Source organism: Mustelus asterias, chromosome 5 (genome assembly GCF_964213995.1).
Source record: "Mustelus asterias chromosome 5, sMusAst1.hap1.1, whole genome shotgun sequence".
Taxonomy (NCBI): Eukaryota; Metazoa; Chordata; class Chondrichthyes; order Carcharhiniformes; family Triakidae; genus Mustelus; species Mustelus asterias.
The window spans coordinates 22,644,345-22,668,632 of NC_135805.1; the positions used below are offsets into that span (position 1 = coordinate 22,644,345).

The 24,288-nt window shown below is 42.6% G+C and overlaps 1 protein-coding gene across 1 annotated transcript in view; it reads left to right on the top strand.

The window, feature by feature from the left end:
- LOC144493399 (serine/threonine-protein phosphatase PP1-beta catalytic subunit) overlaps positions 1-24,288 on the top strand; it is a 97,396-nt gene that overhangs the window by 57,442 nt on the left and 15,666 nt on the right. Inside the window, exon 3 of the mRNA XM_078212263.1 lies at positions 14,980-15,210. Coding sequence (XP_078068389.1) covers positions 14,980-15,210 — 231 coding nt within the window. The remainder of the gene's footprint in view (positions 1-14,979; positions 15,211-24,288) is intronic.

A 24,288-nucleotide genomic window follows, 5' to 3' on the forward strand; every position in this document is an offset into this window, starting at 1 on the left:
CGCTAACATTTACTAACATAATTCCATTTATGTAACCGTTAACGGTATCATCCCCAGAAGTGGACCTGAAAAGAGGAAAAGAATTTACTATCAACTTAAACCTGGGAAATGCTTGTCTGACTCTGAACTAATTGAGTAAAGTTCCTGAAAGCCATTAATAGCCCCTTATTTTTCAATCCAGCTATTATTACTACTACATCAGTTTGCATTTTACAAGCACAAATCCCAAGATATAGAATCCAAAGCACGGTGGGGCAGTTTGGGAGGATTAACTGATGGCCTGGAGGTACAGATAATTTCTGGAAAGTGCATTTAGTCAGAGATTTTAAGAGGGCATTCCTGAGAGCTAAGGAAGTTAAAGGCTCTCTCAATGTGGCAGGTTCCCACTGCCCTTGAAGACAAATGGCCTTATGGGGTTGTGGAGACATTTGAAGATGATTTTAAATTGAATGTCATGGGGCAGGTAGCCAGTGTAGAACAACGAGGAAGGAAATGATGTGCACGTGGGGTTTCAAGTATTGGAGTGGATTTCTGATTGCATATTGGAAAGGTTGATAGTCGTGCAGTTTGGAAGGCCTGATAGGTTAATCTCTTCAGAGTTAATAAAAAGTGCTGCACTGAGGTGCTGCCTTTCAGATGAGACATTAAACCATGAACCATCTTAAATAGTCACAAGGCACGACTTTAGAAATCAGGGAAGTTATCCTTGGTATCCTAGCCAACCTTTATCCCTCGACCAGCATCATTTTAAAAAATCTTGTCGTGTCATTAGCACCTTGCTGTTTTGTGACAGGTTGCTGTGTGCAAATTAGTTGCCGCGTTTCCTTTTTTACAACAGTGACTTGATTTCAAAAGTGCTTCTTTGGCTGTAAATCGCTTTGCTCTGAAGAGTCATGTGAACTTGAAACATTAACGTTGCTGCCAGACCTGTTGAATTTATTCGGTATTTTCTGCTGGAAGTTGTCTGTACGAGCCTGTCTTTTTGAAACTGCCTGTGCTTACATTTGTATCAGAGTTTTTATTTTGCTTGGGTTAACAAAGCATCATAGCCACTGACTGGATTTTGGAAAAGATGTGTGATTGCTACCTGTCTTTATGCCAGTTCCCTCCTTGTGGATTATGATTTCTGCATTGTGAGTCACCTGGTGCAATGACCATCTCAGGCATGAAGGGCACCCCTTGGTCAAATGGGTTTTATTGATTGATAGCATCTACAAAATTAGACTTGAAACCAGTATTTCTCTGCACTCACATTTGTCTATTGTAGCAGCTATAAAATTGAGTGGAATTAGAGTCCTGCTTAAGTGGTTAATTGAACAGAGGCTACTGGTTGCAAGTGGACATGTTTCATGGCACTTGAAACGGCACTAAAATTTCCCCTGTGCATTTAATCTATTTGTGTTCAGCTATGGAGGCCATGCTATGCAAAGACTCATTGTGGTCCCCTTGGATCAAACCTTTATCCAATGATTGAACAATACAACAGCAAACAGCATTCAAGCTGCTGCCAGACATGGTTTGTATGGGTCATTAACTGTTTATAAATATACTGGATAAAAATTGTTAATCAAGACCTATTTCAATCGATGACATTAAACTTTTTCATTAGAGACCTTAAAACCATCCTCTAGCTTGATGCTGCGCACTCATTCAGCCAACATTGTTTTAACACTACTGCAAAAACCATTTAATATTTACAACTGTAAATATTAACTGGAATAGGGATGTGATATGTGCAGGAGAATTTCTCTTCAGTACCTCATTAAAGTAATTGAAACTGGAGTTTTCAGTTTAATCAGAACTGTTGAATTGAAATTAAAATGCCCCGAACAAGTTTTATTTTTCAATATTAACCATTATACCTCTGCTTACAAAAAGAACAGAAATTCATTTGGTTTCAACATTATTTAAACACTTAAACTTTATCTTGTTGAAACATTTAAATCCCAACCCGTACCATATATAAAACGTATTCCAATCTGTGAAAATTCCTATTTTTATGCTTGTCTGATACTCAGGCTTGGAGAAGTCCTATATAAGAAATTCGGAGATCCATCAAAGATGCCAAAAGATAGTCTGGACCAAGCTAGAGTCCCAGGCTAGCCACACAAATTCCCACCGACTATGGCAAGGTCTGCAAGACGTAACGGGCTACAAGATGAAGGCATGTAAAACCGGCAGCACCAATGCACCCCTCCCCGATGAGCTCAATGCATTCTATGCCTGTTTTAAACAAGAGATCAGCAAGAGCACGCCCTCATTCCCGGAAGCCTCGGCCGAAATCGTACCCGAGGTCACCATCGCAGGCGTCCGAGCAGCCTTCTCAAAAGTCAACCCATAGAAAGTGACTGGCCTGGATGGGGTACCCGGACGAGCACTCAGATTCTGTGCAGACCAGCTGGCGGGGGTATTCACAGACACCTTTAATCTTCTCTTTTTATACCAATCTGAGGACCATCATCCTTGTACCAAAGAAAAGCCAGGCAGCGTGTCTTAATGACTATCATCCGGTGACTCTGACGTCCATCATTATGAACCCATCTCCAAACTCCATGGCCTGGGGCTCGACTCTTCCCTCTGTGACTGGATCCTAGACTTCCTAACCTACAGACCGCAATCAGTAAGGATAGGCAACAACACCACTTCCACAATCATTCTCAACACCGGTGTCCCACAAGATTATGTCCTCAACCCCTTATTATACTCCTTATACACACCTCCTTTATATACCTATGTGTGACCAAATTCCCTTCCAACTCAATTTTCAAGTTTGTTGATGACACCACCATAGTGAATTGGATCTCGAACAACAATGAGATGGAGTACAGCAAGGAGATAGAGAATCTGGTGAACTTGTGTGACGACAATAATCTCTCCCTCAATGTCAGTAAACTGAAGGAGATTGCTATTGACTTCAGGAAGCGTTGAGGAAGACACGCCCTTGTCTACATCAACGGTGATGAAGTGGAAATGGTGAGAGCTTCAAGTTTCTAGGTGTCCAGATCACCAACAACCTGTCCTAGTCCCTCCAGCCGACGCTATAGTTAAGAAAGCCCATCAATGCCTCTACTTTCTCAGGAGACTAAGGAAATTTGGCATGCCCTCTACAACTTTCTCCAACTTCTCCAGATGCACCATAGAAAGCATCCTTTCTGGTTATATCACAGCTTGGTATGGCTCCTGCTCTGTACGGTATGCCTTGTCTATATAGCATGCAAGAAACAATACTTCATGATCGAGAGGACTCGGGCTCAAAACAGTATCAGAGATTGCAAACTATGGAAGGGCAGAGCTTGTAATGTGGGGGAAAAGACAATGGCTTTGATCTCCTTAGAACTGAGCCAGAGGAAGTTGAAACTTGATTTGATTTATTGTCAAATGTATTGGGATACAGTGAAAATTATCGTGCACACTAAACAGACAAAGCATACTGTACATAGAGAAGGAAAGCAGTATGTGCAGATTGTAGTGTTACAGTCAAAGCTAGGGTGCAGAGAAAGATCAGCTTAATACAAGGGAGGTCCATTCAAAAGCCTGATCGCAGCAGCAACTAAAGATACTATATAAATTAAAGAAGTTATAATATTTTTTTTTAAAGTCCCACGGAATTTAGACAAGTACATGAAAAATTGAGGCTGTGCCCCAAAGCTTGGATAGAGATGGCTATATAAAGGGAAGCAGTATGTGGTGAAGGTTTAAGGGCCAAACAGTAATATCCAGGTGATTAAAGGTACTTCCACAAATGTTGGGACAAAGGGATGAGGTAATGCACAGAGCTTGCCGTTGGAGCATCTGCAGGGTAAAGCAGAAATGCAGAGTTAGAGGAGATTTCCAAGATCAGGGATTTGATTAGTAGTGGCGAGCATTATCAGGAGGCAGGATTGCTAGCACAGCAAAGTTCTCAAAGACAAACTGCAACCTTGATCAGGTCTGCCGCTGCCTTATAGAAGACAGTAGTCAGAACATAAAAGAGCCAAAATAGCCTCACTACATAGAGAAGTGGCTAAATGGCCAACTGAAGTGTGGTGCACTCAATCTTGCACAGAAAATCCTCGTAGTTTAAGATTTTTCTTCTAAAAATTTACTTGCATGTTCTCTGCATTGAACCTGACAGCTGTGCCTGAATCTGAAGCAAACTGTTCGGATTAGGCAATTTGCCATTTGAAATTCACCTTCTGGCACTCCCTGGCCTATTTACAAGCTCCTTTAAAGAGATAAACAAGCTATTAACTGGAGATGAGTGGTTTTCCAACTCCCCACCACCCCTGTCCTCATTTTGAAAATAGGCATAAGGCACTGACATGCCACCCAGGAGCATTATTTTCAAAGTGCGCCAACTCCCCTTCCTCCAACGATTAAAAATTAAAGCTCAGGTGTCTACTGCTGTGACTCTCACCGACTACCACTATGACTCACCAACTTTTACAGATGCGTCATAGAAAGCATTCCTTCTGGTTGGATCACAGCTTGGTATGGCTCCTGCTCTGCCCAAGACTGTAAGAAACTACAAAGGGTCATGAACGAAGCCCAGTCCATCACGCAAACCAGCCTCTCATCCATTGACTCTGTCTACACTTCCTGCTACCTTGGAAAAGCAGCCAGCATAATCAAGGACCCCCATGCACCCCGACATAACTCTCTTCCACCTTCTTCTGTTGGGAAAAAGATACAAAAGTCTGAGGTCACATACCAACTGACACGAGAGTAGCAGCTTCTCTACTGCCATCGGACATTTGAATGGACCTACATTACATTAAGTGTAAGGTACACCCTAACTATGACTGTAACAGCACTACATTTTGCACCCTCTCCTTTCCTTCTCTATGACTGGTATGCTTTGTCTGTATAATGCGCAAGAAACAATACTTTTCACTATATACTAATACATGTGACAAATCCAATCAAAGAATATCAATAGTTTGGTTGAGTGAACAGAAGTGGCAAATGAAATTCAATCTGAAAAGTGAGAGGTAATGCATTTGGGGGGTGGGGGCAGGGTGGCGGGGGGTCATAAAAGCAAGGGGCACTCAATAATGGGAAGATATTGAGGGGTTAAGGAAGTGAGAGACCTTGGAGTGCATGTCCACAGATCCTTAAACGTGCCAGGGGAGGTGGCTAATGCTTTCCTTTATTGGGAGAGGTATTGAATACAAAGGCAGGAATGTAATGGTGGGACTGTATAAAACACTGGTTAAGCCACAGCTGGACTTTTGTGAACAGTTCCGCTTATTAGCTATACAGGAAAGACATAATTGCTGTGGAGAGCGTGCAGAGGAGATTTACAAGAATGTTGCCAGGGCTTGAAAATTGCAGCTTTGAGGAGAGATTGATTAGGCTAGGGTTGTTTTCCTGAGAACAACGGAGGCTGAGGGGGGATCTAATTGAGGTATACAAAATTATGAGGTATCTAGACCGGAAAGACCTAGCTGAGGGATCAATTGAGAGGGAGGTCATGCCTCCCTAACCTGGTGGAGTTTTTTGAAGAAGTGACTAGAATGGTTGACAAGGGAACGGCCGTGGATGTCGTCTATATGGACTTTAGTAAAGCGTTTGACAAAGTCCCTCATGGTAGGCTGGTGCAAAAGGTTGGATCTCATGGGATAAAGGGGGAGGTGGAGAACTGGCTTGGTCACAGAAGACAGAGGGTGGTAGTGGAAGGGTCTTTTTCCGGCTGGAGGCCTGTGACTAGTGGTGTTCCGCAGGGCTCTGGATTGGGACCTCTGCTGTTTGTGATTTATATAAACGATCTGGAAGAAGGTGTAACTGGGGTGATCAGTAAGTTTGCGGACGACACAAAATTGGCAGGACTTGCAGATAGTGAGGAGCATTGTCAGAGGCTACAGAAGGATATAGATAGGCTGGAAATTTGGGCAAAGAAATGGCAGATGGAGTTCAATCCTGATAAATGCGAAGTGATGCATTTTGGTAAAAATAATGTAGGGAGGAGCTATACGATAAATGGCAGAACCATAAAGGGTGTAGATACGCAGAGGGACCTGGGTGTGCAAGTCCACAGACCCTTGAAGGTGACGTCACAGGTGGAGAAGGTAGTGAAGAAGGCATATGGCATGCTTGCCTTTATAGGACGGGGCATAGAGTATAAAAGTTGGGGTCTGATGTTGCAGATGTATAGAACGTTGGTTCGGCCGCATTTGGAATACTGCGTCCAGTTCTGGTCGCCACACTACCAGAAGGACGTGGAGGCTTTGGAGAGAGTACAGAGGAGGTTTACCAGGATGCTGCCTGGTATGGAGGGGCTTAGTTATATGGAGAGATTAGGTAAACTGGGGTTGTTCTCCCTGGAAAAACGGAGGATGAGGGGAGACTTAATAGAGGTGTATAAAATTATGAAAGGCATAGATAGGGTGAACGGTGGGAAGCTTTTCCCCAGGTCGGTGGTGACGTTCACGAGGGGTCATAGGTTCAAGGTGAGAGGGGGGAGGTTTAACACGGATATCAGAAGGGCATATTTTACACAGAGGGTGGTGGGGGCCTGGAATGCGCTGCCGGGCAAGGTGGTGGAGGCGGACACACTGGGAACGTTTAAGACTTATCTAGATAGCCACATGAACGGAGTGGGAATGGAGGGATACAAAAGAATGGTCTAGTTTGGACCAGGGAGCGGCGCGGGCTTGGAGGGCCGAAGGGCCTGTTCCTGTGCTGTATTCTTTGTTCTTTGTAATTAGCAGGGGGCATAGATTTAAGGTGATTGGTCGAAGTATGGACATGAGGGAAAAACTTTCTCGTCAGGCTGTGGCGGGTATCTGGAATTCACTGTCTAAGTTGGTGATTGAGGCTGAAATGCTCAACTTATTTGAAATGTAGCTGGATCTACATCTGAAATGCTGTAACCAGGTACTGGAAAATGGGAGTAAAATGAGCGGCTAGTTCTTTTTTGGCCAGCAAGGACACTATGGACTGAATGGCTTCTTTGTGCACCATAACTTTTCAATGGTGCTAAGAATGGCAGATGATATGTTTGTACAGCAAGCTAAGCTAAATGGGCCTTCCTCAATTGCATTTGGTGACATGCAGCCTTCGAGTGGGAATGTTTTAATATTATTCTACATTAGTTGAAAAGCTAGGAAAATTATTTATCAATTATGATCTGGAATTCACTTCCTGAAAGGGTGGTGGAAGCGCATTCACCAATCATTTTAAAAAGGGAATTGGGTAAGAATAAGAAAAGATAAACATTGTGGTGCCATGGGAGAAGAACAAAAACATGGAACCAATTGGATAGCTCTTGCTAAGTGAGGACAGTCAGCTGAATGGTCTGCTTCTGTGTTGCAGTGAACAGGAAAAAAATTCCTATTGTTGCAGCAATTATCATTTATATTTTTGGCATTGTAAAAACAACAATAATATTTTCACCTCCTCTCAATCTCCTTAAAAAAAAAATTGTCAAACATTTGGCAAAAGCTTTTTTTTTATAAAAGCACCCAACATGTAAAGGTATACATGAAGGTATACATGCTTTCAGAAGAGTCGCTGTCAAATCTTCCGCCACAAAGGTGAACAGTTCCACCTGGGCCTTTTTCAAAAATATCTGATTCATCCATAAAATATGCACACCTACTTGTGAATTGAGGAAGTTGGTTAGCTGCAGTGGGAAGGATACACCTAGTTTTCCTACAATTGCCTATTAACAGTGGGCACTAAATAAAATATAGGAACTGTTTGCTGTGATTTCTCTCCTGTACTGACACCTTCGAGTCGATTAAAGGGAAAATTCCTGAGAGGCTCCTATAGGTTTTTAAGAAAGTATGCTAATTAGCCAAATGGATTGCTTCCTTTACCCATATTAATGACTAGATTCTATTGCTGCAGTTGTTTACTTGCTTCAAAGATTTTTGTTTCTGTTAGCAAACATTGTACAAGATTTAACATTTTGATCTAATTAAGAGACTGGCTTGAATCTCCAGTCTGAATCAAGTTCGCAAGGCCCCAACCAAGGCAACATTGGGATAGTTCAATTAGTTAATTAGCTGGGAAAGGGAATAAATCATTCCCTGATCATTATCCATTGGCCAGGTTGTAAAATGCCCTCCCCTAATTCTTGATATTTGTCCATGTAATTGGGTGCTAATGTGCCCGTTATTACTAATTTCCTATTTCCTGCATTTTATTTCCATTTGTGTTCTGAAACTCCATTTTGGTGCTGCACAATTACAGAGCTAAGTGCGTCTCTAACCATTAGCAATTCATGGCTGCTCTTGGGCTGTTTTAGTAGTAAAATGTACTTTCACAATGCTAAAGTTTGAAAAAAACACTTGAAGCAGTAGAAAAAGACCTAAATGATGTGGCAAAAGGCTGATGGGAACATTATCAACAGTTTTGGATTGTTTCAACAAAAAAGAACAAAGAACAATACAGCACAGGAACAGGCCCTTCGGCCCTCCAAGCCCGTGCCGCTCCCTGGTCCAAACTAGACCATTCTTTTGTATCCCTCCATTCCCACTCCGTTCATGTGGCTATCTAGATAAGTCTTAAACGTTCCCAGTGTGTCTGCCTCCACCACCTTGCCTGGCAGCGCATTCCAGGCCCCCACCACCCTCTGTGTAAAATATGTCCTCCTGATATCTGTGTTAAACCTCCCCCCCCCCTTCACCTTGAAATTAATTGCAGTGGTAATAGGGAGGAGAGTGGAAATATCCACTGGCAACAAACTGGATATGGACAGTCTCAGAGAGGCCATTTTTATTACCCCTTCTCCTTGAATGGAACAGCTATTTTAAAAAACATTGAAAGTTTAAAGTTTATTTATTTAGTCACAAGTATGTTTACATTAACAGTGCAATGAAGTTACTGTGAAAATCCCCTCGTCGCCACACTCTGGCGCCTACATCGAGGGAGAATTTAGCATGGCCAAATCACCTAACCTGCACACCTTTGGACTGTGGGAGGAAACCAGAGCACCCGGAGGAAACCCACTCAGACACGGAGAATGTGCAAACTCCACACAGACAGTGACCAAGCCAGGAATTGAACCTGGGTCCCTGGCGCTGTGGGGCAGCAGTGCTAACCACTATGCCACCATGCTGCCCCGAGGGATGGGTTTGGATTTATGTGAAGGCCCAGATAAGATGGATAATCCCTGACAGATACTAGTGAAACAGCTTTGTTTTTTGTGACAAAATGACAGCTTTGATGGCTATTTTCAGACGCCAGCCAAGTTACCAAATTTATTGAATTGAATTTTACAGCTGCTATCATAGGCATAAGCTCATTACCTCCTCGGGGCTGCGTCCTTCCATCAGCCTTTACTCTGCCACATCAGCTGGACAGTGAATACTGTGTGCTGAAAAAAATTATCAAACCGGTTAATGGAACGAATAGAACATAGAACATTACAGCACAGAACAGGCCCTTCGGCCCACGATGTTGTGCCGACCTTCATCTGAAACCAAGATCAAGCTATCCCACTCCCTACCATCCTGGTGTGCTCCATGTGCCTATCCAATAACCGCTTAAATGTTCCTAAAGTGTCTGACTCCACTATCACTGCAGGCAGTCCATTCCACACCCCAACCACTCTCTGCGTGAAGAACCTACCTCTGATATCCTTCCTATATCTCCCACCATGAACCCTATAGTTATGCCCCCTTGTAATAGCTCCATCCACCCGAGGAAATAGTCTTTGAACGTTCACTCGATCTATCCCCTTCATCATTTTATAAACCTCTATTAAGTCTCCCCTCAATCTCCTCCGCTCCAGAGAGAACAGCCCCAGCTCCCTCAACCTTTCCTCATAAGACCGACACTCCAAACCAGGCAGCATCCTGGTAAATCTCCTCTGCACTCTTTCCAGCGCTTCCACATCCTTCTTATAGTGAGGTGACCAGAACTGCACGCAATATTCCAAATGCGGTCTCACCAAGGTCCTGTACAGTTGCAGCATAACCCCACGGCTCTTAAACTCCAACCCCCTGTTAATAAAAGCTAACACACTATATGCCTTCTTCACAGCTCTATCCACTTGAGTGGCAACCTTTAGAGATCTGTGGATATGGACCCCAAGATCTCTCTGTTCCTCCACAGTCTTCAGAACCCTACCTTTGACCCTGTAATCCACATTTAAATTAGTCCTACCAAAATGAATCACCTCACATTTATCAGGGTTAAACTCCATTTGCCATTTTTCAGCCCAGCTTTGCATCCTATCTATGTCTCTTTGCAGCCTACAACAGCCCTCCACCTCATCCACTACTCCACCAATCTTGGTGTCATCAGCAAATTTATTTGGGACAGTGGTCATTGTTGATGTTCTACTGGATAAGATGCAAGGTAGCACAGGACTGGACAAGAACATTGAAATCCACTTGCGGTATCCACCTACAGTAGTCAGTAAATGATCCAGAGATGAGATGGAATCTTTTTGCCTGTAGTGAACAATGATTTGGATTACACTGCCTGAAAGACTGGCAGAAGCAGATTCAATAATGGTTTTCGAAGGGATATTAGATATATACTTGAGGGGATGAATTTATAGGGCTATAGACGAGTGAATTTGAAATATTTGAATAGCTCGGTCAGAGAGCTGATATAAGTAAAAAGCATGTTGTAACTCCGTATATCAGCATTTTTGTTATGCAAATCTCTTGAATTTGCTGAGGTAGTCATTCCCCTTGGTATCTTCTTGGCAGCACGATCCATATTTAATCATCCTCTGCAACCAATCTTTTTATCCTCTCTCCATATATATGTTGGAGAGCCAGCAATAACGTGGATACCTGCATGATGCAAGTGGGTCATTTGTGGATATAGATAAAAGATGCCTTTTGGGCACTGAGACAAGACCGGTGGAAGCCATGTGGGAAGCATACCGGACTGATGCATTATAAATGGAACTTTTGTTAATCTAGGAAGAGATAAATGCAAGTTATGCTAATGGTGAAGTGTGTGATTATTAACCTTCTTCTAAATAGGGGATACAGCAGATTTAGGGTGTGAAATTCCCTTGGAGACTGCTCCTGTTCCTTCTTGGCTGAGCAAATGGTAAAATTTCTATTCCATGCGCACGCACAGAGCCTGTGCTGCACTTTAGTGAAGTAATGCCAGCAAGGTGGGAGCAACTCAGGAACTTTCCTTGCATAATGGGAAGGGATAGTAATACTGGTGATGGTTGTTCATAAGTAAAGATTTTGGTTAAACAGCAGCATGCCTGTTGGGGTGGGGGCTTGGTGTCTGACCAAAAAGTGTGGTTTGTAGCATCCCATCTTCATGCCTCTTTCCGTAGACAATTGGTAACAAAGTTACCCTTGATTCCCACTCCAAGTGAGCTGTGTACGCAATGTGAATGTTCCTATGGGTTAGAGCAGGATTAATCCGGACATCATAGAATAAGTGAATTAATTTGAAGCCTGCATTATTAATGCAAGATCCTTAGGTGTTAAGACATTGTTACAAAAATACAGACATTGTTTTCAATTCCGTGATTTCATTGTTTTCAATTCGAATGAAAAATAAATGTTAAACATATAACTGTCGATTTGAAACAAGCGAGGGGTCTGTTTATTTGCTATCCAGGATGGGTATATCAAAATTGAGCTACATGTTAAAGTTAGCTTTTAAAAAAAAATTCTAGATGCGTCAGGATTTTGCCACGATCAGGTTATCGTGCTTACTGCTTCAGCAATATTTATTTCTTCCTTACCCCACTCCCTTTGCCACAGAGTCTGACAGCACTGTCTCTAGGTCCACATATGTAAACACCTCACTTGGCTGAGGTGTTGGCGGGCTGCTGCTGCCGATAGAACCTGTACTTTCACTGAAAAAGAAAAGAAAATTGGATTGGGTGTGGGGTTGGAATGTTATTACGACTTAAGTTTTTCATTATACATTACTTTGAAAGGGGCAAAGTGTGTGGACTGAATCCCCAGCAGATGCTTCCATTTGTTCCGTATTACTCAGATTGCCTTACATGGAGGCTGGGTGAACTCAGTAGCTTTGCAATGGCTCTGATATATGGTGCTACCCTTTTAGGTCATAGACTCATTACTGCACAGAAGACGACCATTCGACTCATCATGCTCATTCTGACTCTCTGTAGAGCAATCCAATCAGTCTCATCCCCACTTTATCCCCATGGCCCTGCAAGTTTCCTTTCAAAATCATTGATCATCTCTGCTTCCACTACCCTCCGAGATAATGAGTTTCAGGTCGTTACCACTCACTGCTTATAAAAAGCTCTTCCTCACATTTTCCTTGCATCGCTTTTCCAAAACCTTCAATCTCTGTTCCCTTTAGCCTTTGTACAGTCAGCTAATGGGATCAGCCCTTGTAAAAACAGTGAGTGATAAATATTTCCTTTTCATAGAAATCATAGAAACCCTACAGTGCAGAAGGAGGCCATTCGGCCCATCGAGTCTGCACCGACCACAATCCCACCCAGGCCCTACCCCCACATATTTACCCGCTAATCCCTCTAATCTACGCATCTTCGGACTCTAAGGGGCAATTTTTAACCTCGCCCGCACATCTTTGGACTTTGGATCTGATTTGATATAAATATGCCACGGTTAAACAAATAATATACAATTCTGTGCTAAAAATGTCCTTGATTAGTCAGTTGCTATTTGTAGCATTTTAGAAGTTCAGAGGAATCTCCACCTGGTTGCTTTTTTAAGTGAGCCAATAATGCATATTTCATTTTTCGCAAAATCCAAATTTCATTTCTCTCTTCCTGAATTCCAACACCCCCACCAACCTCCCAACCTTGCAACCTTCTCGACTCCAAGGAATGCAAGCCAAATTTACCCTCGAGTCCTGGTAAAATTTCTGGTGAATCAATGTTGTATCACTTCTAAGGCTATCAACCTGAAGCACCAACTCTATTTCTTTCTCCTCACATGCTGCCTGACCTGCTGAATATTTTCAGCACTTTTTATTTCATGCACAAGCTTGTTCACAATTTTTAAATGCAACCTGGTTGATTTAAAGACCAGATTTTTGCACCTGACCACTAACTTTTGCCTATATGGGCACCTAAATCTTTTTGCTCCTTCACAGGTTCTAGTCTTTTGCCATCAAAAAAAATCCAATTTGTCTTCCTCAGATCCAAAGCGCATCACCTCTCACCCCACAGTGAATTCAGTCTGCTGTAGTTTTGTTCACTTAACGTAGTCTGTGCGTCTCTTTGTAACTTGCTCATTAAATTCACACAATTTACTACACCCGAGTGGCATCTGACTTAGTGCCATACATCTCTTTATTCCTTTGGCCAAATCACCATATATGGTGTGAAGAAGCAGACCCATTACACATACCTGGGGAATGCCACTTTTTGCATCCTGCCAATTAAGAATCGTAAAATGTTAATATGCAGTTAAGTAGGAAGGTTTTACTGTAGCTATGCAGGACATTTATGAAACTACACTTGGAATACTGTATACAGTTTTGGTTTCCTTATTTGAAAAAAGATATAATTGCATTAGATGCAGTACAAAGAAGATTCACTCAACTCGTGGCTGTGCCATTGAACTTATTTAAGGCAGAGTTACAGATTTTTGACAAACAGGGGAACTACCAGAGGGACAGCAAAGTGAAGCTGAGACCACAATCTGATCAGCCAGTAACTTATTGAATGGCAGAGCGGGCTCAAAGGGCTGAATGGTCTACTCCTATTGCTAAGTCCTATGTTCTTAAGAACAAATTCTTTGACTACTCCTTCCAAAACAATAGTGATTCGTATCAAAAAGTTATCTGTAATTCTGTGGAGTTCCATTATTGTTACAGATCACTTGTGCACAAACTCATCAAATGCCTTCTGCATCCCTATCCACAAGAACAAAGAAAAGTATAGCACAGGAACAGGCCCTTCAGCCATCCGAGCCTATGCTGGTTATCCTCAAAAAATTAGAAACCAAGACCAACCTATCACAGAGAGTTTTCTCAGAACAGTTTTTGTGTGACTTTCTCTTCATCTAATTTTTTGGCTCTGCAAGAGACTTTTTGTTTGTGTTTTGCCAAGCTGGAAAGAAAGGAGTCGTGCATTTAAGTTTATTTATTAGTCACAAGTAGGCTTACATTCACACTGCAATGAAGTTACTGTGAAAATCCCCTAATCGCCACACTCCGGCATCTGTTCAGGTACACTGAGGGAGAATTAAGCATGGCCAATCCACGTAACCTGCACATCTTTGGACTGTGGGAGGAAACCGGAGCACCCGGAGGAAACCCACACAGACACGGGGAGAGCGTGCAGACTCCACAAGATAGTAACCCAAGCTGGGAATTGAACCCGATTCCCTGGGCGCAGTGAGGCAGCAGTGCTAACCTTGTGCCACCTTGCTGCCCTAATATAGTGCCCTAACTTGACATTAATATTTGTGATCCAGTATTTGGAATAGAAGATGTCGGCATTCTTACCAAGATATTTTAAAAATCCTGATAAAAGAATCCTCAAGTTTTGGGGAGGCAATGGACTAGTGGTATTATCACGGGTTCAAATCCTGCCAGGACAGATGGTGGAATTTGAATTCAATAAAAAATCTGAAATTAAGAATCTACTGATGACAGTGGAACCATTGTTGATTGTCGGAAAAAACCCATCTGGTTCACTAGTGTCCTTTAAGGAAGGAAATCTGCTGTCCTTACCTGGTCTGGTATATGTTTGACTCCAGAGCCACAGCAATGTGGTTGACTTTCAGCTACCATCTGAAATGGCCCAGCAAGACTCTGTTTCAAGGGAAGTTAGGGATGGGAAATCAATGCTAGCCAGCCAGTGACACCCTTGTCCCACAAATTAATAAAAAAAAGTTTTAATCTAAAAATGCTATTCTCGTCAACAGTCTTGCTGATTATTGCACCCTTGCAGCTGAACTTGTGTCACAAATCTATTGACGTTTTTCTCCATAATATGACAAAATAATGGATCTGCTGCAATTTAAGAAGATTGGATAAAATGGTTTAGACAGAACACTGGATAGATATTGTGGAAGTTGTCGCAATTTTTAACTTCTTATTCCATTATTTTAGGTGACATTCATGGACAGTACACAGACCTCCTGAGGTTGTTTGAATATGGAGGATTTCCACCTGAGGCGAATTACTTGTTCTTGGGAGATTACGTAGATCGAGGAAAGCAGTCTCTGGAGACCATTTGCCTCCTCCTAGCATACAAGATCAAATACCCAGAAAACTTCTTCCTTTTGCGGGGAAATCATGAGTGTGCCAGTATCAATCGCATCTATGGCTTCTATGATGAGTGTGAGTACCCAGTTCACTGTTTAATTTGTTGACTGGTGGTATCGTCATCTTGCATGATACTTTCAAAGTGTTGGTAACTAGAGTTGTGTAATGTAGTCTGTGCCTTTAACAGGCAGACACCATGTCTGACTGGAGGAAAGCTTAAAATAAGTAATTGAAATGATTGCCGTTTTCCCATGTCAAAATAAATAAATGCACTTCTCAAAAAATACCTTCTCTAAATGCAGGTGTTCTATGGCTCATTTGAGTGCATCTGATGTAAACAGGAAGCAATAAACTTGAACAGTTTTAATCTAACTCAACTTGATTTATATTAATTATTGAAATTCACTGTATATTAAAGGTATAAGCTGTATTTTTGTACTGCCTATATATATGCCGTGACAACATAGATCAGAGTGGCCAGTAGTTAAAATGTTGGACTTGAGACCCAATTTGTATGTGCGTTTGAACCACAGTCCTGCTGCAATTTCAGTTGTGAGCCAGGGTGGTTTCACTAACCCAGCATACTCTCCTTGTTGACACGACTTGGATCTTGAGTGCTCTGGCTGAGAGAATGCTGGAGGCAGAATCATTTGTGGTTTTCAAAACTGTATTTATCCGTAGAGGGAAGGTTTGCACAGCTATGGGGAAAAGGCAGGGAAGTGGAACTAACTGAGTACCTGTTACAAAGATTTGGCACAGCCATCAATGGCTTCATTCTCTGCTGTAACTGTTCTGTTGATTCTGTGATGTTTAAACCCCTTCTTAACCTTGTCCCTACCGAGTTTGATAACCTCTTCCAATCCTACAACCCTGCCTTAACCCCAGAACTCCCCATTCCAGCAGTTTTATGGAGAAATTTTTATTTCTGCATAAGATAAATGATAGGTGACAAGAAATTTCCATTCTATACATTGCCATAGAGAACATAGAACATAGAAAGCCACAGCACAAACAGGCCCTTCGGCCCACAAGTTGCGCCGATCACATCCCCACCTCTAGGCCTATCTATAGCCCTCTATCCCATTAAATCCCATGAGCCTGTTTGTAAAATCTGGACCTGTCTAAAACCTGTCAACGTATCAGGATAAATGGAAACAGAAAACTGGTGAATATTTCTGATTGTAAGCCTGATACGAGTCAAATGGTTACAGTGAGGGAGGGACTGTTTAATCATAATGCTTCAGCAAGCCATCATGGTGTGAGGACGTCTCGATGGACCAGCTGGCCTTTTCCTGCCATTCAGCTTTGTTCATGCCTGAGATGTAACTTTAACTGTGCAATTATCTAACTTTCCAGCACAAAACCTGAAATAAAAACCCAAGAGGAAATCCAAGACTTGCGTTGGTGGGAAACTTTGAATTTCCAACACCAAGATAATGTATTGTGGTTAGTTTTGAGCAATTGTATCCCTTTACAATTGAATTTGGTTTTGAGATTAAAAATATGATATTTGGATATTCAACAGACAGCTAGATTATTTGAACAGGCTGGCTAAGGTCCAAGCCTCAATCTCTCTCCTTCAACCCCCTACTCTAGTTCAGATATAGACAACTCCTTCCAGACGTAGTTGAAAACAACACTGCAAACCACCTAATTTCCTACCCTTTCACCTGAGGAAACTTTCGCTCCAACCCTCCCAGTTCATTCTGCTGTTCTTTAGCATTGCCTGGTTATTTTCACTGCTGCCAGTTGCTCGATGATACTTGGCGATCTACTCCAACCCATTCAGCTGGTGCTCTGTTTTTCATCGTCACACTATCTGCTATTTCAAACTACCACTCTTCTCTCTCCATATCAGCAGACAGACCCTAATACTCTTCTTCCCCCCCCCCCCCCTCCCCATATTGTGAAGCACTTTCCCCTTTTATTTTGCCTTCCACTTCAGTGCTGTCCATCCTTTCCCCCTCCCTTCAGTGTCATCTATTCCCCCTTTCCTCAGTGCCACTCCTACCTGAGTGCTGCTGTGAAGTGATTCTGTCTATGGGATACTTTAGTGAATAGTCATTCCCAGGAATTCTTAGCTACAGTATGCAGCAGCCAGAATCGCCACAAGCCAATCTTGAGTAGGAATGTAATAGGAACTTGCTCTGAGTTGATTTTGGCCCTGTACCTTGATACATGGATCAACCACCTGTCCCCCAACTGCTTCAAAGCACTAAATGTTATGTGATAGCTGGTAGTAGTCTTGAATTTAGAGATTCGGTTAACTTTCACATCTAAGATTTTTTTTATTAAAGAAAAAAATAGTTTTTGTTTAATGAAGCAATCAGCTTTCTTTGAACTGGTGGCATGGATGAAAGCTAAGCCTTGATGAACTAGTTTGTGAAAGGCTATGCTCATTTCACACACACTAGATTACCATATTAAGACCTTGATCTATCTATTTATGAGCTCTGTTATTCTACATTGCCCTCTGATGTCAGTGACAGAGAATGTCATGGGAAGGGAGCACAGCCGGATGGCTGGCACCCAGGCCTCTGCTGATGATGCTGTAAAGTCAGCTGCTGAGAAATGTATTCGAGTGCCTTGGGGTTGCCTCCTCCCTCCAACTTTAGCCTCCCCCTTTTCAGCGGAAATGGACAAGGTTCTGCTCAACACCAAGAATTAACTCATTAGACAGGTAATGGGACGGGTGGACTTGGTGCAATTGATCATCATATTCTGATTGTCTGATTTCAAGAAGAAGTTAGATATAGCTCTTGGGGCTAAAGGGATATGGGGGAAAGGAGGATCAGGATATTGAATTTGATCAGCCATAATCAAAGTGAATGGCAGAACAGGCTCGAAGGGCCAACTTGCCTACTCCTGCTTCTAGTTTATATATATATTCATGAGGTGCACGCATTATTAATTTCTCAAGATATGCATCCTATGCTGCTTTCGACCTGAAGAATATTTGAAAAAAATACATTTCAGAGGTTAAATTTGTTTGATTATAGGTCCAACTCAGCAGCATTTGAATTTGGCAGGGATGTGGTACTAACATTAACCTTTTAGGTTTTGAAATGAAGGCTACTGGATCATGTTGATTTTTGTTTTGTGGTTGTGCTGCCTCTTAGAGTGCTAATATTAGCAGACCAAAAAAAGCATTCTTAGTTTCACCCAGTCACTTCAATATTCTGAGACTCTGAAGCCAACAAAAAAAACCCCACCCTTTTCAGTTCCCCTCCAACAGGTCAGGGATGGATTGTAGGAGGTTATCTCAAAACACAAAGTGATTGAAGAGCAGTCCGGGAAGACAAAGAAAGCCATGACTCGGGTAATGTTTTAGCGAAGCTATTCAAATATAAGGAATACAGAATCTTACAGCACAGAAGGGGTGTGATTCTCCTAATTTAGGCCAGGGGATTTCAGCGGCGTGATCTGTGCTGGGTATCCAGCCCCGAGCGCCTATCCCAGCGTCAGATTCTGTGACGTGGGAGGGGGGGAGAGGCGGGCTGGAGATTGGGGTGGGGTCGGAGCTGGGGCTGGGGAGCCAGTGATCGGGCCATAACCATGGGGGGTTGGAGGGTCGGCGATCAAGCTGGCCAGCAATTGAGAGGGGCCACTGCCCCTGCGCCGATCCCGGCATTGACAGATTAGCGAATGTACAGTGGCCCACTCAGCGTAATGATTTCAGCCTCTCCAGTGGGAATAGGCCCCGCCCCCTAGTTTTTAACGATATTCACAATGGTGGTCTCTGCAGTGCACAGTGTGTGGGAGATTCTTCTCTGAACTCCCACTGAACAAACCAGCGTTAATTACTCCAGTTTTCACACAAATTCGACACTTAGAATTCTTTTGGGGGAATTCCGGCCAAGGAGGCCAATAGTGGTTCTTTTAAGGAACTGTCCAACTTAGTTGTTCTGCCTTGGGGGAGACAGTGGCACAGTAGTATTGTCATTGGACTGGTACTGCTCTGGAGACCCAGGTTCAAATCCCAGGTGGTGAAATTTGAATTCAATATTTAATGATCACCCTTGTGGATTGTCATAAAAACTCATTGGTTCATTTGTGTCCTTTAGTGAAGGAAATCTGCCATCCTTGCCTGGACTGGCCTACATTTGACTCAACCCGTAGAAATAGAACATAGAACAGTACAGCACAGAACAGGCCCTTCGGTCCACGATGTTGTGCCGAGCTTTATCTGAAACCAAGATCAAGCTATCCCACTCCCTATCATCCTGGTGTGCTCCATGTGCCTATCCAATAACCGCTTAAATGTTCCTAAAGTGTCTGACTCCACTATCACTGCAGGCAGTCCATTCCACACCCCAACCACTCTCTGCGTAAAGAACCTACCTCTGATATCCTTCCTGTATTTCCCACCACGAACCCTATAGTTATGCCCCCTTGTAATAGCTCCATCCACCCGAGGAAATAGTCTTTGAACGTTCACTCTATCTATCCCCTTCATCATTTTATAAACCTCTATTAAGTCTCCCCTCAGCCTCCTCCGCTCCAGAGAGAACAGCCCCAGCTCCCTCAACCTTTCCTCATAAGACCTACCCTCCAAACCAGGCAGCATCCTGGTAAATCTCCTCTGCACTCTTTCCAGCGCTTCCACATCCTTCCTATAGTGAGGTGACCAGAACTGCACACAATATTCCAAATGTGGTCTCACCAAGGTCCTGTACAGTTGCAGCATAACCCCACGGCTCTTAAACTCCAACCCCCTGTTAATAAAAGCTAACACACTATAGGCCTTCTTCACAGCTCTATCCACTTGAGTGGCAACCTTTAGAGATCTATGGATATGAACCCCAAGATCTCTCTGTTCCTCCACAGTCTTCAGAACCCTACCTTTGACCCTGTAATCCACATTTAAATTAGTCCCACCAAAATGAATCACCTCACATTTATCAGGGTTAAACTCCATTTGCCATTTTTCAGCCCAGCTTTGCATCCTATCTATGTCTCTTTGCATCCTACAACAGCCCTCCACCTCATCCACTACTCCACCAATCTTGGTGTCATCAGCAAATTTACTGATCCACCCTTCAGCCCCCTCCTCTAAGTCATTAATAAAAATCACAAAGAGCAGAGGACCAAGCACTGATCCCTGCGGCACTCCGCTAGCAACCTGCCTCCAATCCGAAAATTTTCCATCCACCACCACCCTCTGTCTTCGATCAGACAGCCAGTTACCTATCCAATCGGCCAACTTTCTCTCTATCCCACACCTCCTCAGTTTCATCACAAGCCGACCATGGGGGACCTTATCAAACGCCTTACTAAAATCCATGTATATGACACCAACTGCCCTACCTTCATCAACACACTTAGTTATCTCCTCAAAAAATTCTATCAAATTTGTGAGGCACGACTTGCCCTTCACGAATCCGTGCTGACTATCTCTTGCTGACTATCCCGTGCTGACTTACTGTTTAGGGATGGGCAATAAATGCTGGCCATTGAATGAATAAAAGCCATAACCTTGCAAATTAGTACTCTTCAGATACATGGTTAGTTGTCTTTTGAAAATTCTTATTTAACCTCATTCCATCACACTTTTGGGTAGTGTGTTCCAGATTTTAATCATCTTCTGTGTGAAAAAACTTTTTCTCATTTTAAGTTTTTTTTAAATTTTAAAGCTGTGACCTCAGGTTAGTGACCCACTTGCCTGAGGAAATGGAGCAAGAAAGAAATGATCAAAACCTCTCTGTTTTGAATACCTCAGTGGTTTCCCTTTAACCTTTGCTCTAAAGAAAACAATCTCAGCCTCTCCAATTTCCCCACATAACAAATGGTGGGGAAATTTGAATTTGATAGTTAGGACAGAGTTACCCTGAGAATCCTACAATAGATAGAAGGCAGCTGTCGCCCAACATTTCAAGGGCAATTAGGGAAGGGTAACAATGCCTTGCCAGCTTTCCATATTCTACCCTCTTTAAACTTGAGGTCATCCAATACTCTGCCTGTGTCCTAAATCTTATCAAGTGCCATTCACCTTTGCCTTGGAGCTTGCTGACTGACCTTCATTGGTTCCCAGTCAAGCAATGTCTTGATTTTGAAAATTCTTATCCTTGTTTTCGAATCCCTCCTTGGCCTAGCCACTCCCTGTCTCTAGTCACCTGCAGCTCCACAACCTTCTAATACATCTGTGCTCCTTTTATTCCAGTCTCCTGAACATCCTCACTTTTCATCGCTCCACCATTGATGGCTAAACTTTGTTGTTGGGGCTTCAAGCTTTTGAATTCCCCCACCACCTTGCTTTCTCTACCATCTACCTCTTCGGCCAAGCTTTTGGCCATCTGCCTTTAATACCTTCTATGTGGCTCATTAATGCCTGTGCGAAGTGTCCTGGCATGTCTCATCATATTAAGGCACTATGTAAATACAATTTGTGTGTGTACTCAAGCAAAACCTTAATTTATTTTAAAGATCTCTATTAGATCAGCCTCCTCCCAGCACAATCATCCTTTCCTGACAGGAATAATCTCTCTCATCTGATATCATCCTTGTTACTGTTTTTCACCCTCTCCAGTGCCTCTATCCCTCCTGAACAGAACTGTGCATTGTACTCCAAGTGTGGTCTAAACAAGATTCAATACACCATATGAAGCAACACTCCTCCTTTTCAGTTCAATCCCTCTAGAAATAAACACTGGTACTTTGTTTGCTTTTTATGGCTGTATTGATCTGTTTTGCTGCTTTTTCCCCAGATCCTTTTGTTCCTCTATCTTATTTCAATTATTTTCCAAGTAATATATGACCACCTTAGTTTTCTTGCTAAACTCATTCTTCAGCGAGTGAGAATTATTTTTTTCCTTGACGGGGGTCTCTTTGTCGTTGTGATAGGATGGTTTTTGATTTCTGCATGAACACCTCGTTTTTAAAAAAAAATAGGCAGGCAATGACAACATTTCTCAAGTTGCTGCTAGTCTTGACAGTACACCAAACTAGGCCCAATTCCAGTTGAAAAGTGCTGACTCCCTCTTTCCAAATTTTTAATATGACACTATGAAAATCCTTACCACAAAACACGGCAACTGATTTCATACATTTGTTGCAGTATTTGCATATTCTGATTAAGGTCTTTCTTGTTTCCCACTGGATATACAAAAGTCATTACATTAGTAATACATGCTGGTATGAAAGAACAAAAAGGTTCTTTCAATCCAATGTCAATGGGTACAGATTTGCAGACAGAATGCTGGAAAGTATTGCAGGATTTGGGGCTCTGAGATCGCATTGTTCCAGCCTATGAACTAAATATGTTTTTTATATACTTTTACAGTATGCTTGAATTTTCTATTAGTTCTACGTCCAGTTACTACAGAAATCAATACTAAAAAGGCATACCAAGTGACTTTGGTGTGGAACAGTTGTTGATGTTAAGTTTTTGAATACGGTGAAATTGTGATGAGTCTAACTAGAATGACACAGAATTCCAGTTATGTTGAAGTTGTCAACCATTCCCACCAGCAGAATTGCAAATCCCATACTGTGATCCCACAAAATTCTGCACTGGTAAATGTGAAATGGTCTACAAGTCTTGTCTAAGCTTGTCATGTGGCCATGCTGACTAATCAGCATGGATCGTGGGATTATATTCATTGGAGTTTAGGAGGTTGAGGGGAGATCTAATAGAAACTTACAAGATAATGAACGGCTTAGATAGGATGGACGTAGGGAAGTTGTTTCCATTAGCAGGGGAGACTAGGACGCGGGGGCACAGCCTTAGAATAAAAGGGAGTCACTTTAGAACAGAGATGAGGAGAAATTTCTTCAGCCAGAGAGTGGTAGGTCTGTGGAATTCATTGCCACAGAGGGCTGTGGAGGCCGAGACGTTGAGCGTCTTCAAGACAGAAATTGATAAATTCTTGATTTCTCGAGGAATTAAGGGCTATGGGGAGAGAGCGGGTAAATGGAGTTGAAATCAACCATGATTGAATGGTGGAGTGGACTCGATGGGCCGAATGGCCTTACTTCCGCTCCTATGTCTTATGGTCTAATCAGCAGAGGTGGACCACATAAAGCACTGGGCAAACCATCACTTGACACTGAGATCTCCCTGTGGAAGGATCTGAGAGAAAGTTAAAAGTGTTAGTGATTGGAGAGAAGGTGAAGTTCACACAGCAAGTGGGAATTCATGGCGTGAACCAGAAAGTAGACACTGAAACACCAAAAGTATGTTGTCTGGATTGACATGGTGCACTCTTTTGTGCATATCCAAATTCAGCACATTAAGCAGAAACAGATTGTAGAGTTTTTCCAGAGCTGACTTCTGACATTTTTCAATGAAAACCTCATGGTGTTTTACAAGGTAAGATGTTGTAAGATGTGAACAAACTAAATAAGACTTTTTCACACACTTACTGTGTGTTTTCATTTAGCATTTGGAGCTATTATTTTTGACATGGATTGCATTTACAGGTATATCTGGTTACATAGGGATGCATCCATGTGGAGTGTGGCCTCAGAAGTTCCAAGTAATTTGTAGGCCAATCCTCGGGGATTCAAGTCATTGGGATTTTTATTTTTATTCATTTTACAGGATGTGGGCATCACTGGCTAGGCCAGTGTTTATTGCCCATCCCTAGTTGCCCTTTAGAAGGTGATGGTGTGCTGCCTTCTTGAACAACTACAGACCCTGAAGTGTAGGTACACCCAAAGTCTAGTTAGGGAGGGAACTCCAGTATTTTGACCCAACGACAGTGAAGGAAAGGCGATATATTTCCAAGTCAGGGTGGTGAGTGACTTGGAGGGGAGCCTCCAAGTGGTGGTGTTCCGAGGCATCTGCTGCTCTTGTACTTCTAGATGGTAGTGGATGGCAGTGGTCATGAGTTTTGGAAGGTTGCTGCCTAAGGAACCTTTGCGAGTTCCTGCGCTGCATCTTGTAGATGGTACACACTGCTCCCAATGTTCGTTGATGGTGGAAGGATTGAATATTTGTGAAAAGAGTAGCAATCAAGCAAGCTTTTTTGTCTTTGATGATCGAGCTTCTTGAATGTTGTTGGAGTTGCACTCATCCAAGCAAGTGGAGAGTATTTCATTACACTCCTGACGTATAGGAGGCATGGTTAGTAAGTTTGCAGATGACACTAAGATTGGTGGCATAGTGGACAGTGAAAAATGTTATCTCCAATTGCAATGGGATCTTAATCAATT